Genomic DNA, 17,919 nt, shown 5'->3' on the forward strand with positions numbered 1-17,919 from the left:
GTCTGAGATTAGAAACAAGAACGAAAAACTGCAAAAAAAAACATTCAGAACTTTAGTTTAAAAATTCGAGACTTTTTTTGTCATTTGTCTCAACAGAAAAAAATCCTATACTAAGAAAACTGTGTACATTCAGTATCTAAACGCTCCTTCAGTTTTATACGTCTCTCAAACAAGCAAAACAAAACAATGGGCACAAAGTTAGCATAAAACTCATAAGATTTACCTCAAGCCATTAAACCACTAGGAAAACAATCCAAAAAGTAACAGAAAATTATATTTCAACCTCAAAATAAGAAACTGTTTTTATAAGCCGCAAGTGAAAAAAAGTCGCTTGCTCACAGTATTTTTTTCACGACACAATTTCTTGCTATATCGAGAACGGCTGTATGAACGAAAATAAGCTCTCTTTTTGCTCCACTCTTCAGTTTTTTTCAGCACACAAACCACTCCAAATTTTCCCAGGTGTTCCATTAAAAAGGTCACTTTTCCGATACAAATTAACACAAAGTCTATCGAGTAAGAAAAAATATCTGCAATTGCCTCTAGTTTGGATAAAAAAAGCAGGCAGTAAATACCAATTGCATGACCAACCATCAACCCCGAGCTCTACCCCCCCCCCCCACCCCCGTAACGCTCAACTCACGCCATAATTAATTTGCACAGCCTCCCTAAACCGTACCTAGTTACGGACGCATATAACCGTCGGCCAGTCGTTTGCGAGCAATTCGCCCGACATTAGTTGGTTATGTTTAGCATTGTCGTTTTGTTGTACATTTAAAAATTGGCCTGATGTGATCTGAGATGGGTCACACATTACAGTCTTTGCGATGGTTACTACTCATTGTGGAAAGTCCTATTACTGTTTGCAAATGTATTCTTCAGCAAAATTTTCTGTCTCAGCAATATCACAAGTTTGTTCTGGTTATATCCCAAGAATGCTATAAGTTAAATGTCATTTTTTCATCACCGTTAAGATACGGAAACCTTGAAAACGAGAAATTTTTAAAAATTAAGTATAAATTATCTTATGGTCCTGGATGAATTCCTTAACATAAAACACTTTGGGCAGATCACCAGGGGTCAAGAAAAATTTATTGTGGACACAAAGAACCAAAAACCCGATTTTGCCGGGGCCGATCAATCTGTGATTACTCTTGGTCTTGCGTAAAAAAGAGTTGACGTAACAAAGACCTGCTGTGATAAAAAAACGCGGAAATCTGATTTGAATAAAAAAGAGTCGAAGGCAGAAAGTTGCCTTTAGTTACCATGAAGTCTTACTTGATTACGATAAAAAGTAGTTATCCTGGTCCATTCTGAACATTCATTTTAACCGTTCATTCTAACCGCCAGCCTTCATTCTTGAAGGTTTTGTAGACAGCAGTGACAACTGTGTTAATTATCCTGAAATTAATTTCTTGATTATTGTTATTATTTACGTATGGTTCTAATTTTCTCACAAGCCATCTGATCCACATGTACAAGCACTATGCCCGCGTTATATGAGTGCCAAGAATTTATTAAATTTTTTAACCATAAAAATTCCTTAACCAATTAGATCACTTTAAGTGAAACCAACACGAAATTTCGGGACCAATCACAATGAACTAATAAAGTATGTGCAATTGTTTCAAGATAAGTTGAGCTAAATTTTACGCCAAAAATGATAACTGCGTTCCAATCAAAAAGAACCGTCCGACGTTAATCTCATGATCGGTTGTGATAGTTTCATATCAAGTCCCATGAGCCGGTTGCCGAAAAAAACGGTTGCTTCATTTTAGATAGGAAATAAACCCCCACGGAAATATACCCCATGGAAATAAACCCCCACGGAAATATACCCCCATGGAAATAAACCCTCACTTTATTATTAAAGAGCTGCAGGGGTTGTCTTAAGTAGGTCTGTGCACCCCCTGTGCGCAACCCGAGTCGGTCTGTATCCACCATTTTGGACTGAACCCCCATTGACCAAACCCTACTGAATCCCCGTTGGTCTGATCAGAGCTAGCCTGGGTTGCGGACCTCAACCCCTTAACCTCTAATGTGGTTATTTGAAGCCCACTATTGAACTTCTTAGTCCCATTTAGGCTCCCCCTCCCTCCCTCCCCCTCCCTCCCTCCCTCCCTCAACCCCCCCCCCCCCCATTTACTTTACTTATTACTTTATTTTCAGCCAAGAAAGCGCAAACTGAGGCGATGGCAGCGAAGTGTGACCTTTCTGGTCTGTCAGTGTACAACACTCTTATGTACTGCTACGACAGTGGAAACAGTGGAAAACCGGCACTTGTGGGAACTGCGATGGTCAAGGCCTCGTTTGCCAAATGGCTCAATGACTCGAGGAAGTATATATACCCTGGGCAAAAGTTGGGGTACAGTGCGTGCAGTGGCGATCAGGGGTCGCAATTCATGGCGGTAAAGTTTAATTCGGCGTAATAGTTTTGTTGAAAGATCTTGTTGAGAGTTAGTTGTAGGTGTGGTACCTGGATATTTAGGAAAAATATTGCCAGGCTCCTTAAATTCAATTTAGAAAGTAGCAAATTCATTTATCAAAAGTAACTCGTAAGCAACAATACAATGGTTACCCAGATGTACCATATTCTATCTGGAATCGTAGGAAAAACAAGACAGGTCTTGACAAGATTAATGGATCCCAGGCTATGTTTCAACGGATCCCAAGCTACTTTTGTATTAGTTATTAACGGCCGCAGAAAACCGTAGTATTGTACGAAAATTTTTTTCGTCCCATCAACTTCACTTCGCCCATTTGAATTTTTCAACATTAAATGACCGTTTTAATTTCTCTTGAACGAAGTTCATAGCAATTATTGTAAACGTGTGTCTTTTTTATGCAAAATTTTCGCTTGACAATTTTGACTTTTCGAGTGACTTTTACGCCCTTGACTTTTTGCGTTTTGCGTGATCTAAAATTCTCTCTCAATCACAATTTCAAGCAGCTGAATTCAATTGGCGGCAATTTAATACTAAAAGTCAAATGAAAAGTGCGCCGAAACTGGTGCCATCTTTAACTTTAAACCTTAATAGTGGTTTATGTTGATCTCTTATGCGGTTATTTGAAGCCCACTATTGAACTTCTTAATCCCATTTAGGCTCCCCCTCCCCCCCCCCCCGACTGAAGCAGGCTGTAATTGATTAGAGCTCCCACTAGTCTTTCGAGAGCAATTCTTCCGACGTTTAGTCGGTTATGTTCTTTTTATTAAACCAAGTATCTCTTCAAAGCAACTGGTTCAATGGTTCATTTTTTACTCGGTAAATTTAACTGGAATTGAAGTTGTATCATTTTGAGTTTTCGCTGAGCAGTTAAAAAAAAAATTAGCGAAAAAGACGAAAGAGATTCAACTGGTCAAAATCAAATTTATTTTGATCGACTGGCAGCAATTTGTGTCGCGTAAACAATATTTTCGGCCACAGGCGATTCACAAAAATCAAGTTGTTTCTATATATTAAATAAGTTTTTTACTAATTACTTAAGCAAACAATGGTCTCTTTAAATTCATCCACCAATTTTGTAAAAATCAAAGTCAAAGCAAAAAGTTATAAATTCCTAGGTTTAGGCCTCGACTTATGAAAACACCATGCTTGACCGTAAAGTGATTCAAAAAATCATTTTTGACATAAATTGTTCATGAAAAGGTTTTAGCGCGACTTTAGTGATCATCTGAACTTTAGCTCGACCCTGTTTATTAATTTTTGACGCTCATTTTCATTTAAGCCTAATTCTGTTGCTGCTGGACTTAAGCTCAACTCATTTGTAATCCTGGATCTTAGCTTCACCCAGAATTTTTAAGCGGGAGCTTAAATTTCTACATGCACTGTAGAAGTCTGCTATGGCATGTAACGATTTCTTCACGCATGACCTTCATTTTTTTCCAGTTTTAATGAATCAAGGATCAAGGAAATGCCATTATAAAGAGCAAAAATTAACAAAATGAGGAACAAAAACAATCAGGTTATTCAATACGATACAAAATTTATTAGATAAAGACATACTTACTAGTTCTATTCACCTGCACAAATTTGAAATATAGCCTATGTGCATCAACTAATTGACTAATTTATCTCAAAATTCAATTTCTCGAGATTTTTGGCACAAGGCAAACGGTTTTCGAAGTTTGGCTGCGTTTTCCAGTGCTAGTTTGGTTTTGCCAGAAAATATGAAGAAACAATTATTACTAATGCCAATATAACCACTTCCTCGAGTTACCAAAAGCCCATGTTCGACCTTAACTTGCTATGAAAACACTTTAGCTGGACCTATAAAGAGACTTCACCTCGATTTTGTCACTTTGTTGGACCGTTTAATTAAAGTCCATATATACCCCCTACAAAAATTATAGAGTCCTTTCTTGAATTGATGTCTAAACCTGCTTGTCTAAACCTGATTGTGATATTAAGCGAGATCATTGATCTCTATAGTCTCGATCAAAGTTGCCGAATTCCCCAAATTTTATGCAGAGGGTGGTCTATAGAGAACATTTTAATTTCTGAACTTACGAGAACGCGAATAATTTTAAGCGGACTATTTTAAATTGAGGCTTTTTAGGTGGTAGATCACTAAGTTTTGAAATTTAGCAACCCAAAAATACAAAAGTGTAAAATTTTGCAATATTATGCAGTGTGCAGTTTTTTTAAGGGTTTTAGTTGCTTCATTTTGACGCTTTGTCATTTAAAAAATTGAGAAAGAATATATTTCAGTCAAAAAAGTTTTTTGTTTTAATGAAAACTAATGATAATCTCCAAAAATTCGCCAAAAATTATTCAAAGACAGCAGCTGATTGGAAGTTTATCAGACTTTCTATAAATTGATTGTTTTTTGATTCTCAAAGTAAAAAAAGACTTTCGAGTGAACACCAAAGATTTCGTACAAATATTTAAAAAATGACAGAAAAATGACACGTCATCTTTTTACACAGATAATTTCCTCGCTGGTAACTCATATCGGGTGTGGTCACGGGTACTGGGGAGGGTCTAAGAGCAACCTTCTCTGCATTCTCACTCCAGCCACAAAACCCATCGGAGATGCGTCTTTCATGTCAGATGACAATTACAAACAGTTCTGTGCCAAGAGACCGGATCAACTGAGAGGTTGCAAAGAGTAAGTAAACAGAAAGTCTGTTTTTTGTCTACCTCTTAATCTGTTCACTCTTTTTTGCTTTTTTTGAGTAATGCCTCATACAAGCATGATTTTGATCTGTATGGTCTTAATGAGAGCATGAGAAATTAGCGGCTGACAAACATCTGAGCACTCCCTTGGGCCGTTTTTGCCCAGGAAGCGGTTCTTCTAAAAATCCCGTTTTGTCAGCTTTTTGAAGGTATTATTAATGGAAAACCTTCTTTTTAGTTTTTTCGGGGCGCAAGACACATGATGATACAAATTCTTCTGATACAAACTTATCCTGAGAAGTTTTAAAAAAATCAATTTAATCTTATATTTCGATAACCCAAGCCCCTTCTCATTCTCCGCTCCCCTTCATTCCACCCTCCAATTCTTTTCACCACCCATCCAAATCACCCATTTTTCCATCTCCTGGTCTTCTCTCAGTAACCCCTTCCCCCTCCCCCACCCCCAAACGCCAGTTACCAACTGACAAATTTGAGCTACCGCTTTTTTATTCGGTTGTTTTTTCGTTCGCAATTGCTAATAGCGCAACGCAACTATTTCTTTTTAGCGCTCCAAAAACTCAAGGCTGCCAGTATGTAAATGACACTATTATCAATCAAAATAACAACAACAATAATAATAACAACAACAACAACAACAACAATTGGCAAACTCCAAACAACCAACAATCTCCTTCATCAAATGATGACGACAACAGGGAAGCTTCTGACGATCTTTTATTACAACCTGCTTTGAACACTGTGCTTTTCAATTTGATGCTTCATTTGCTTAAAATGTTGGCGACTTTATAAAGTAAATAATATTTCCATAATTCCAATGACCCTCACTGAAATTGTCAAAAATATTTTGCCAAAACAGTTTTTAACCTGTAACGAAGAGGCAGGATTGTCAGGTACGGAAATTATTGCTTCTTTTGCTTTTCTGTTCAGTTTCGTCTGTTGCCCCCCCCCCCCCCCCCCAGGTTGGTCTGTTGCTCCACCCAGCCTAGTGGGCACAACCTTCACGCCCCCAGTAGCACGTGTTATATAATAACGTGCTATTTAACAACATATAAGTTGTAATTGGGTGGCATAGAGTCAATGAAGAATGGATAAAAAATGGAGAAAACTTTCCAAATGTTACTCCCACGTAATACAAGACACAGGCCATTTGTGATCAATGTAAGTCAACTTTTGTCGCAAAAGTTTGGCTTTGTTAATATGAGCACAACATAATCTGAAAATTAGTGCTGGAGACCAAAGTGATTCTTTCGGCATTGTGATATTCCAAAATAATAAACAAATAAAGCCCATATTTTTACAAGTTGCTGGTTTTTTGGGAAAAAAAGCCGAGATAAAACGAGCCATTTCTTCTTATGCTCGCGTTTAACAAAATTATCAAACATGTGCACAAAAAGTTGAAAATCAGAAAATTCCTCAAAATATAGATGTTGATTCACTATAAACAGAATTTTATCTTCTATGATGCTTAATTGCTCTCCAGCAAAGTTGACAATTATTTTAGTCTTCAGGCTTTTTTATGCGATTTTTCGCGTGGCTGATTTTTGGTCTGACCCCTTTGACTTTTTGTCCCAAAAATGAGATAAACAGGCAGCGCCCAGGGAGCATTAAGTTCTCTTAGAGCCCTAAGCCTTACTATACTCTAAGAACAAAAAATATATGAGTCAGTCGCAACAAAAATTTTTTTCTGACAAAAAACATGCACAGTCGGTTGATAAACAATTTCAGTGATCAGATTACAATCTCAAATTAGTACGCAAATATGAGATTGTACATGGTACTGATGAGTAGCAAAAGATCTAATAAAGTTCGAAAAATTACCTTGACAATCGTATTTATAATTAGATATTTCACATTTATAATGTTTCCGACGTTTAAACTACTGATGAAATCTTCAGGAATTAGATAAAGTTGAGATCTAGTTGAAAATTTATCAGCAAAAAATCTTCAAAATAAACGAAGAATTATAGCCGAATATTTTGTCTTGTCTTTTTTGTCCGAATTTTTTTTGCTGTTCAATCATTTTTTAAATTTTCTAACTTTTAGAGTAAATCAAAATAAAATTTTTTTCAGTGTTTACATTTCAAATTGAAAAAAAGTGAAGTTCATTTTGTTTTCTGTTTTTTTAAACAAAATACGGACCGAGTTTGCCTCCAAAAATACCGTGCTCAAGAGGCCAAAAATTAGCACCAAGATGATTTTTTTCGTCTTTTTGTCGTTCTCTTTTTTCGATATTTCTTTGCTTGCTTTTATTGTTTTTTCTGCTTTAGCACATCAGTTTTTTTTCTTCGTTCTCCAAAGATAATTTTTTTGGTTCTTTTTGTTGTTTTTTTGTGCATTAGCGCATCATTACATCAGAATTCAGGATGAGGTCAGATCAAAAATGATTCCATGTTGAGGTCAACGACCCAAGCCAGGTGTTAGGTTGACCGACTTCGGTCGTGGACAAGGGGTGTATGTAGGCCGAAGACAATGGTCAAGATAAAGTTGTTTGCACCTTCAATTTAATCCAGAGGTGGGACAATCTGATGAAGGTTTGTTGAAGCCTAAACCTGACATCGAGACACTGATGGATACAAGTATGGAAGCAAAATCTAAAGATAGTGGAGCACAGCCAACCAGTTCCAACAAAACAAAGCTAAACAGCACTCCAAGTGAGACTTCCAGTAAGACAAAAGCAGCAACACAAGGCAAACCAAACAACAGTACAACAAGAGATCAGGGTGAAAATCACAGAAGTTCAAAAAGGTTACACGAAGTTCATATAGACAAACAAGTCGTGAAAAAGACCCAAACTGGAAACCAGGACCTGGCCCAGTAACAGTCGAAAGATCAGAAAAACCTAATACAGGACCCGTTGCCAGCCGATCGAAACCTAGCAAGTTTAAAGATTATTTTTTGCATAAAGATAAGAACAAAGATCAAACACCCTCAAATTTTGGTTAGATATTCGTGTTTTGCATTGTCATGGGATCCATAAAAAGCAACAAAATAGAAATTACAGCATATAACGTTGAAATTATAGTAAAAACCTCTAGTTTCTCATTGTGGGAAAAAGGTAACCTCACTAAAAACCAAAAACATGCTCTTGTATTATCTACCGGACACGTATTATATCAGAGTTTTAAAATCAAATTTAATTTTTGCATGTTTCAAGCTGCATACACAGTCAGTGGCCTAAAAATAAGCACATGGTGGGACGACGCAGTTTTTATTCAAGAAAACTCGCAATTGATTCCAACGTACTATCCACTTACCAGCGAAGCTTGTAGCAAATTGTTACAAAGGATATCGGTACATTTACTGGGGATTGAAAATGAAAAATTTAGTTTCAAAACCACCCTACTGAGGAAGTTACAAGAGTCAAAACAGAAATCAAAATTAAAACGAAAATAGGGACCGCCTTTATGAAAGGCGGGAACAACAAAGGTGTAATCTTGCATATCTAGTAGCTTGGCAAACCCCCAAAAAAATATAAACGGTAGTGTAGTCATCAACACAGAAGAAACACTTGGAAAAAAAAACGCGATAATGATGCAAACAGAAAAAGGATCAAAGATTATGTTCCTAGACCTATTTGGAAACCAACATTTTTATTCCTGGAATCAAAATAGATTCAAGCTTGATTATATCCAAAACAGTGTCCAAAAAGGAAATATAACAAAAATATTAAATCTAGCTGTATTCTCGGAAGAAAACACAGCAGAGTTGATTGCTGTGGGTAAGCATCACTATGTGATGGCCGAGACCAGTGATAAAAGGAAACTTGTCACACAAGTTTTGAGCGAGGAAATCAGACTAAACCATCTGGTGGTAAAAAAAACTAACCATCAAAACGCCTATTTTTACCAATTGAGCCTCGATATAAGTTCTCAGCAAACAACATACACTGTAACTACTCAAGATGTCAGCAAAAATGGTTTAGATGCGTTAGTTGTCCAAGAATTTAATAGTTTGCATGCGATTGTTGACGAAATGTCAAACTTGAGATGTAGAATGAACAGAATTTTTAGACAAAACGTATTGGCTTTAATGGGAACGGTGATTCGCATTCTTTTTTCATTGGTAAGGGGGGAGTCATAGTACTACATGCAGAGTCAGCAGGTGCAATAATTTACATTCATCATTGTGCGAAAATAATAGTAGAATTAAGTGCTCTTAATTACTGTACTGAGGAAGTGCCGATTTTTGTAAGACAAAATGATAATCAGAGCTACGTGCGCTATATGAACCCAATATCCAAGGTTTTCTATAAAAATTTTACGTTTATAAAATGCAACCCATTGTTCCCTAATGTATTCCAACTTGGTAATGGTTCTTGGATAGTACTACGATAGTGGAAAAACCACAAGTATTGTCTTATCTTGAGGAACCCAAACATGAAGCTGTTTTTAAGGAAGTTTTCGATGGTTTATTCCCGGAGAAGCAGCTAGAAGAATGTCTACTGGCTCAAATGTATAGACACAGTAGACAAACGATAACAGGAAGAGAAGTTTCTCTGGTACCAATGGAAATTATACCCATAAACAACTATTAGACTTCAACACATACACTAGTAATTTGAATTGGCATGAAGTTCTTTGGATTAAACCCATAGAAAGAAATATTTTGAAAGTTTAGCGTTTAGTAAGGGTGTGATACGGTTATACCTTATTAAGTTCAAATTATTTCATTTAAGTACCAATTTTGTTTAAATTTGTCCTTGCCTAATCAAAAGTCAGTGTTCACCTGTTTTAGCCAAGTTTTCAGTTGTTCACATAATCCACTTTCATCATCCTGTCATTCACTTAACTTCCATCATTTCATTCAGTTGCTTTTATTCTACTCTGTTCTCCAATAAGAGGAATCCTATTGGATTCGAGGAGGATTTCCACGACAGATAAAACACGGTTGTATTGGTAGCTCAATTGCTAAAACAAACTAAAAGTGGTAATCCCACAAATTAGTAAAAGCTTTGATTTGCACGTCAAATCCCACTCTACAAATTTTAAGCGGATTTGTGGCTCAGATACGTATCTCCACAATCAAGAATATCACATGGTGAAGTCAGCATCCAAAGAACGTGCACTTTTTGGGAATCAAACCTTTTTGGGAGAAACCGACACTAGAGCCACCTTTGCGATGGGACCGCTGGTAGATCATGTTGAATTTGGCTATCATAACAAAAGAGGGTATTTCGATTGACATTCTACTCGCAGATCCCCCAGAAAATGTCATTCTACCTCCTGAACCTATATACGAGGATAATGTTGAAAACAGCCCATCCCAGAGCGAACGCTATCGAAAAATCCGAAACGAGCAACTGAAGATCTCGTGGCTAAATCGTTGTCAGAAAATAGAAGTCGTAGATATATTGTGTGGTGAAAAACCCTGGAAATAATGTGATAACAAAGCGGTCTCCCTAACGTATCTCAGCCTGGGGATGGAGGGTAGACGAATATTTGGTTCCCAGGATTGATTCAGATTATTCAGATTGATTGGGTCACAACAAAGGATCTTTGGGAAAGTCTCGATAGAGTGTTTACGAAACAATGAAACATCACCTTTGATCGGTATACCTATATCACCAGGAAACAATTGAAGTGCGAACCTGTAGAAAATTTCTACGGTTGCCTTCGGGAACTGTCATTGAATTGCGATTTAGGAAGCCATGAGGAGTCGATCATTCGTGACGTCTTCATAGCAAACATGCAAGACGGCGAAATCCAAAGGGAATTACTAAAAGAGACTAGAACATTGAAAAAAGCGCTTGAAATTGGCATGAGCATTGAGATGAGAATACAAAATCAGCTAAAAATATCTGGGACCTCAGCTCAGACAACTACGAAGGAGATCACAAGTGTATCAGTGAACAATGTACACATAATCTTGGAATATATCACGTCCATCAAATAACCAACTTGTTAAGCCTACAACTTGTCCAAACTGTGGCTATGGAATGTCAGCCTCGCATAGACAAAGTTGCCCTGCCCGTGGAAAGACTTGCAAAAATTGTGGCTTTGCTAACCTTTTCGCCAAAGTCTGCCGAAAACCTAAACACCCACATAAACCGAAACCCCGAGTGAATAATGTAGATGATTTTGTTTCTGAGGCGGCCACTGTGGGCACTTCACCAACAGCAGCCGAACAAGTCAACAATATAGATAGACTACTTCAAAAGCAAGGTTTTTACGATGCAAACTATGACTCAGATTATGACGACTTTGATGATAATTGTGTTGCGACGATTTCAATTAAAAGCGACACTCGAGAAGTGGAACCGGTGAACTCAGACATCTGTGTCGGGAATACGAAGACAAAAACACTGGTGGATTCGGGGAGCGTGTGCACGATTACCAAAAAAGTCTCGCAAAAACTGTGGTAACAGAATGCAAAGGAAGCTATTGGGTATAGTCACCAGAGATGCATGACCTAAAACTTTCTCCAATGATATAATCAAGATCGTTGGAGCGATTAATACATCAATCCAATGTAATGATTGGATAGCTACGGGTGTTGATGTAACAGTGGTGGAAGACGGTCATAGACCCATCATTGGACGAGATCTCTTCTCAAACCTAGTCTTCTCTCTTACACAGTTGAATCAAGTTGCAAATATTAATCAAAACCAATGTTTAACCAAGAAGCAGATTGCATTCAATTTTCGAGGTCTCATCACAAGAATCGGTAAAAACACTCAGTCAAATCCACATTCCACAAACAATTTACAACTTCACATCAAAAAGGTCGTCGGGTCCCAATTAACTTACAACCACTAGTTAATGCAGAACTTAAAAAATTACTTGACGAAAAACATATCATAAAATTAATTATTTGCTCCGATAAAAACTTCATTTCACCTATAGTTATCACAATAAAAAGAGATAAAACAGTTAAACTGGCTCTAGACTCAAAATTTTAAATAAATCTTTCCATAAAAATAAACATCAAATGCCGAATATAGATAAAGTAATTGACACGATTCAACAAAATTTGAACACAAACGCAACACAAGAGACAGCATATTTCTTTACCTTAGATTTGAAGTACGCATACAGTCAACTTAATTTAGACCCGGAAACGGCCCGGCATTGCAACTTCAATATTATTTGCGGTGAGGGAACTGGTACATATCGCTCTATTACCGGTTTCTACGGTTTAACTGATATGCCGGCGGCATTCAAAAAAGTATTGAACAATACATTTGTAGGACTTCAAAATACTCATTGTTTCTTGGATGGAATTATAATCGTTAGTCGCGGTTCTAAAGAAGAACATTTAAAGTTAGTCCACAATTGTTTAAAAAAATTGGATGAGGATAATTTAAGAATAAATTTATCTAAATGTCATTTCGCAAAAACTGAGATTGAATGATTAGGACACAATTTTACTCAGTCAGGAATCGCACTGTTTGAGTCAAAAACAGCAGCAATTTTATCTCTATCAGCATCTAAAAATCTAAAACAATTACGATCATTCCTAGGCTCTGACCACTATTTAGGAAATTTCATTCCTAATTTATCACAATTATGTCATCCACTTCGATCATTACTTAAAAGGAATACAAAATTTGTCTGGAATGACGAACATGAAACTCATTTCCATGCCATCAAAAATAAAGTAGGAAATGGGACAGAAAATACATATTATAATCCGTACTTGGAAACGCGGTTGAAATGCGACGCATCTAGAGCGGGATTAGGAGCAGCGTTAGTACAACGCTCGCCGATAGGTTGGAATACAGTTGCATTCGCGTCTCAATTCCTTAACCCAAATGAAGAACGCTACAGTGTCAATGAACTAGAATTATAAGGGGTTGTATGGTCCGTAGAATACTTTAAATAATTTTTATTTGGCAAATCATTCACAATCATCACGGATCATCGAGCACTACTTTCAATTATGAAAGAACACCGGTCCAACAAATCTTATAATAGTCACTTAACTCGCTGGGTAGATCGTATTTTACCTTTTGACTTTAACATTGAACATATACCGGGTGCAAAAATGGGGCAGGTTGACTATATTTCCCGCCAACCAAATCAAGAAGCAAAAGTTACAAACAAATACGATGAGGAGTTTGGGGTAGCAACAATTACCCGCATTCGTGACGCTTTTGCAGCAATTTATGTAAATACCACAGAGCAAACCGGTCAATCAGAACCTTTTTGCAGCGTCAATCACACTCATTCCACAAGTACCTCACGTCCTTACTCAACAAACTATTCCAATTTGCTTTCTGCTATTAATCGTATTACCACTCAGTTGCTTCTCGAGAACTCTGAAAACGCTGCTCAAATCCATTCCAACTTAAATTCAAATTCATACTCAAGTCAAATCCAGCCGCTAGTTAAAGTAAACGCAAGTTCAACACACATACATTCCATTTCTCAATTAAATATGAACAGCCCGAAGTCCAACCCACAAACATCTCTTACCCATAGCAGGGTCACATTTCAATCAACCCCAAATTTGGCAGTAAACTCAACAAGATCATCAAATGGGGCTCAGAAATCACTCATCTTAGAGTTATCAAAGGAGGTATTTGAGAATAACTTAACCCAGTTATTCACAAAAGGATTCTTGGCCGTATTGACTAGCAAAGATGCGGTTATTAAGGAGGTGCGCGATTGCGTTCTGCAAAATGACTCCCAACGATGTAGAGAAGTGAATCCCTACATGTATTCATACTGGAGAGATCGATACTGGAGAGATCAAGGTGCGATCGAGTTCCGTTTGCGTCGATGAACGTGTGGCAATCCCAACACTCGATACAAGAAGCAGTCCTGGAACGTCTTCACCTTACGCACCCCGGCAGTTGGGGTATGATCACACTCGGACAGTACGCGTTCTGGCCGTACATGCATCGCAAAATCCTGGACAAGGCTGCTCAGTGCAAGCCTTGTACTGATATTAATAAGAATCTTCAACCAGTTGTTCCGGCGTCAGAATGACAGCCTTTGTTAAATTGTTCAGAGCCTAATGAAGAAATACAGTTTGATTTCGGAGGGCCCATAACGAATGAAAAAGGTCAAGATATTCATTTTTTTGCATGTATTGATCGTTTTTCAAAATATCCGACCGTAGAAGTATTTGAAAAAGCAAACGGACCAAATGTAATTAAATTTTTAGATGAATACATTCACAAACACGGTGTTCCCCGAAATATTAGATTAGATCAAGCACGTTGTTTAATAGGTTATAAAGTAAAGAGTTTCTGCAAACAACACAATATTAACATAATCACTGCCCCTGCTAATGGCCATTGAGCTATTGGATTAGTGGAGCGTTTGATACAAACTATTAAAAGACGTTTAAGCTGCATGAAATTAGATAGTAGAAATAACACATTCACAATTAAAGAAGCAATAAAGTCAATAGTATATCAATTGCGTATATGCAAACAAAAAACCACAAATGTAACACTTTTCCAAGCACATTTTGGAAGAAAGCCAAACACACCATTAAGCAACATTAGTACAATACCAAAGTCATCTAATTTATCATATGAAAGCATTCTTCACCACTGTTTAGATGCCTATACAGTCCCTGTGGAAGATTATCTTGACGACAACGGAGGCAACGGATGGGTGAGCGGAGACCGTAGCGGTATCCTCATAGAAGAGGCTATGCAAAAGGCGCAGGTGGATGCGGGACGCCGGTACAATGGGGAGCATAATAAATCAGTTGCTCGGTTTATTATACATCCAAAACCTAATAACCCGATACCGCGGTCCGGAAAATCGTTAGACCTGAAATTGGCGCGCAATGTGACAAAAAGACCGGAGAGGGACCTTCGTGGCTTGTGGGAAACATTGGCTCCGGGCAGTACTGTAGAGCGTACATCGGATACCACAACGGTAATTAATGAACCTGGAGTCCCCGATGTACGAGTGCGCAATAGCGACATAGCGAAGTTTGGCACTCGCGCTGAACGTCACGCGGATATTTGGCAATATGCCCAACGAAGCCCCCTTCCTTATGAAATAACGACAGAGGAAAAAATTGCTCAGCATATGAAGGACCTCAAAAAGAAGTACCGCGGAGAAATAAAGATTCACCAAAGACCGACACAATCTGATGCCACCTCCGGAGTTTGATCGGCTAATAATAACATCTCCAAGGCGATGTCATCACGAAAACCCAAAAAGCCTCAACTAGGAGAAAAACGTTCACGACAATCTTCTACCGCACTCAATAAGTCCAATGCCTCTTCAGTTGCTGCGTCGTCGGCCGCATCATCATCTACTTCGCCCACTACTTTAAGGTCCAAGAGAAATCACAGAGCCCCAGATTAATTTGACTTTGAAAGTTCTGTGTGTTCTGTTAGCGACGACTCTGCCGCCCCTGCACCCCAACGATCAAATACAGCAAACCCGGTCATTGAGACCAATATTCAAGAAGAGAAGTCACAACCTCCAGTAGTGGAGACCTCATTTGATCTCCCGATAGTGAGTCCGCCTGCACCCCCTTCAGTTGGGACATGGTCTTCTAAAAAATACGAGCATGAAAATTATGCTAGAGAGGTTAGCATGAGCGTCTTCGACGTCGAAAACCAAATTTAAATTTAATTCCAAAACTTTCAATTAGTGCATTCAATTAAATTAAATTGTGAGTTCTTAAATCTGATCTGGATTTGCGCTACAATTGCAAAAATTTTCTGTTGACATTCAATATTTATTTGTAAATGTCCCTCCTTTACAGCCGTTCAATTAAATTTTGGTTCTGTAGCTGTTGAACATAGGTATTTAATTTATTGGATTCGCACCTCAATTGTGCTTTAATTTATGTTGTATGTTTCCAAGTGAATGTATATGTGAAGGAATTACATTAATTTTAATTCATTAGCATATGTCCCTCAATTCCACTGCAAATATCTGTTAAATTATTGTTGCTCTCAGTATCTACTATTTATAGTAACCAGTACATATGTTAATGATATTCTAAATTTTATACTGTTGCAGTCTAAAATTTCGTTGGACCCGAGGATATGTGGTACGGTTGTACCTTATCAAGTTCAAACTATTCCATTTACCAATTCAGTTTAAGTTTGTCCTTGCCTTATCAAAAGTCAGGGTTCACCTATTTTAAGTTTGCCTCCGACTAATGAGTCAAGTTTTCAGTTGTTCACATAACCTACTTTCATCATCTTGTCATTCCCTTAACTTTCATCATTCACTTCAGTTGCTTTTATTCTACTCTGTTTTCAATAAGAAGAATCCTATTGGATTAGAGGAAGATTCCCATGACAGATAAAACACGGTTGTATTGGTAGCTCAATTGCTAAAACAAAAAAAAAGTGGTAATCCCACAAATTAGTAAAAGCTTGGAATTGCACCTCAAATCCCACTTTTTACACTCTAAGCGGATTTTTGTTTCAGATACGTATCTCCACAATCAAGAATATCACAAAGGGAATTGACCTTAACGCTAATGACATTATTTCTGACTGCAGAATTCTAGTAATGTGTTTAAGAATATTTTATCAACTACGTTATTTTTGGAATGTGTTCAACCAAGATTGGCAGTACAGCCAATTGACCCGTTAATTGAAGTTAATTATATAACCCTTCTGAAAAACCAACGTTTAAAACAAAAACAAGTCTCAAAAAAAGTTATTGAAGCAAAAGTAAGCGAGTTGTCGGGTAGCGACAAAACAGTCTTTGAGCCGGGGGTTGTTAGCCGAGAAAAAAACCAATCTGTTTCAGTTGGAAAACTTTCTAACATCAATAGAATGTCTGGAATGATGTTCATTCTCTTAATCATGTCTAATATTGGTTTTGTTTGGAAAGCGAAATGGAACAAGAAGTGGGAGATTATGTTTATTATCTGCTGCAAGTGTACGAAATTAAAGCCGTTGTCCGACGATGAGTCTATAGAATCTGCGGGGTCAAAACCCGTTTTAGAGCGGTTGTGGCCTTGGTTGAGTTATACCCAACAACACTAACCCAGAGACCACCTATTACTACGCAGGAATGGAGTCGGTTGAAAGTTCGGTTAGAAAACAGCAAAAAGCTGGGAGTTGCTTCCTTGCAATTACAGTAGCAACATAAAAGTGTACAACAGGAAAACAGTAAGCTACAAAAACAAGTTGTTGAGTTAAAGCAATAACTAATCGTTGCCGAACAGCAATGGGAGCACTTTCGTGCTAGAATTGAAGCTAATAATAGTTTAGTTGAGCTGGAATGCCAACTCCAGCAAAACCGGCTCGTCTGCGGGTCAGCAAGAACTGAATGAGACGCTTTTTCTGGGGAGCTAAAATTAGCTCTTAAAAAACTCGTTGAATACGAGGGGAGCTGGAAGTAGCTCGGAAAAAAGCTTCAAAAACAGCTTCAAGAGTAAGAAAAATAGTATTAAAATTAGAGGCGGAGATAAACGCCAAAGAGCTCACTACACGAAGACTACAGGAGATTGAGAAAAAGTTACCATGTACAGGAGCATTGTCAATATACAATCTACTTTGGATTTTGCCCACTGCAACGATTGAGGAATTCCAACGGCGCTTCAGACATCTGTCTCTATTGATACACACTGATAAAGGAGGCCAAACAGAAAGATTCCAGTTATTAAATCAAATAAAATACGTGCTTATGGATGACGGTGCACGTAATATATACGACGAAACTCATGGATGGAAGTTAGCTGTCGAGTTTTTAAATAAATAATGATTAGAGCATTATGCTTCCAAAGGGGAAGGCAGTGTAGTGACCCTACAAACCTGCTCACGATTTTTTTAATGCAGAAGCTTTCGAAAATTATATTTTAAGGGTTTCAAACAAAAAAACACTTGAAAGTGACAGCTAAA

At 37.7% G+C, this 17,919-nt stretch overlaps 1 protein-coding gene across 1 annotated transcript in view; it reads left to right on the plus strand.

Moving 5' to 3' along the window:
- Window positions 1-5,957, plus strand: part of LOC142337332 (uncharacterized) — a 17,914-nt gene extending 11,957 nt beyond the window's left edge. The window contains exons 3-5 of the mRNA XM_075386541.1: window positions 2,170-2,408; window positions 4,928-5,109; window positions 5,684-5,957. Coding sequence (XP_075242656.1) covers window positions 2,170-2,408; window positions 4,928-5,109; window positions 5,684-5,927 — 665 coding nt within the window. The 3' untranslated portion in view covers window positions 5,928-5,957. The remainder of the gene's footprint in view (window positions 1-2,169; window positions 2,409-4,927; window positions 5,110-5,683) is intronic.
- The last annotated feature ends 11,962 nt before the right edge of the window (window positions 5,958-17,919 follow it).

Source organism: Convolutriloba macropyga, chromosome 3 (genome assembly GCF_964194025.1).
Source record: "Convolutriloba macropyga chromosome 3, txConMacr16.3, whole genome shotgun sequence".
In the NCBI taxonomy this organism is placed as follows: domain Eukaryota; kingdom Metazoa; phylum Xenacoelomorpha; order Acoela; family Convolutidae; genus Convolutriloba; species Convolutriloba macropyga.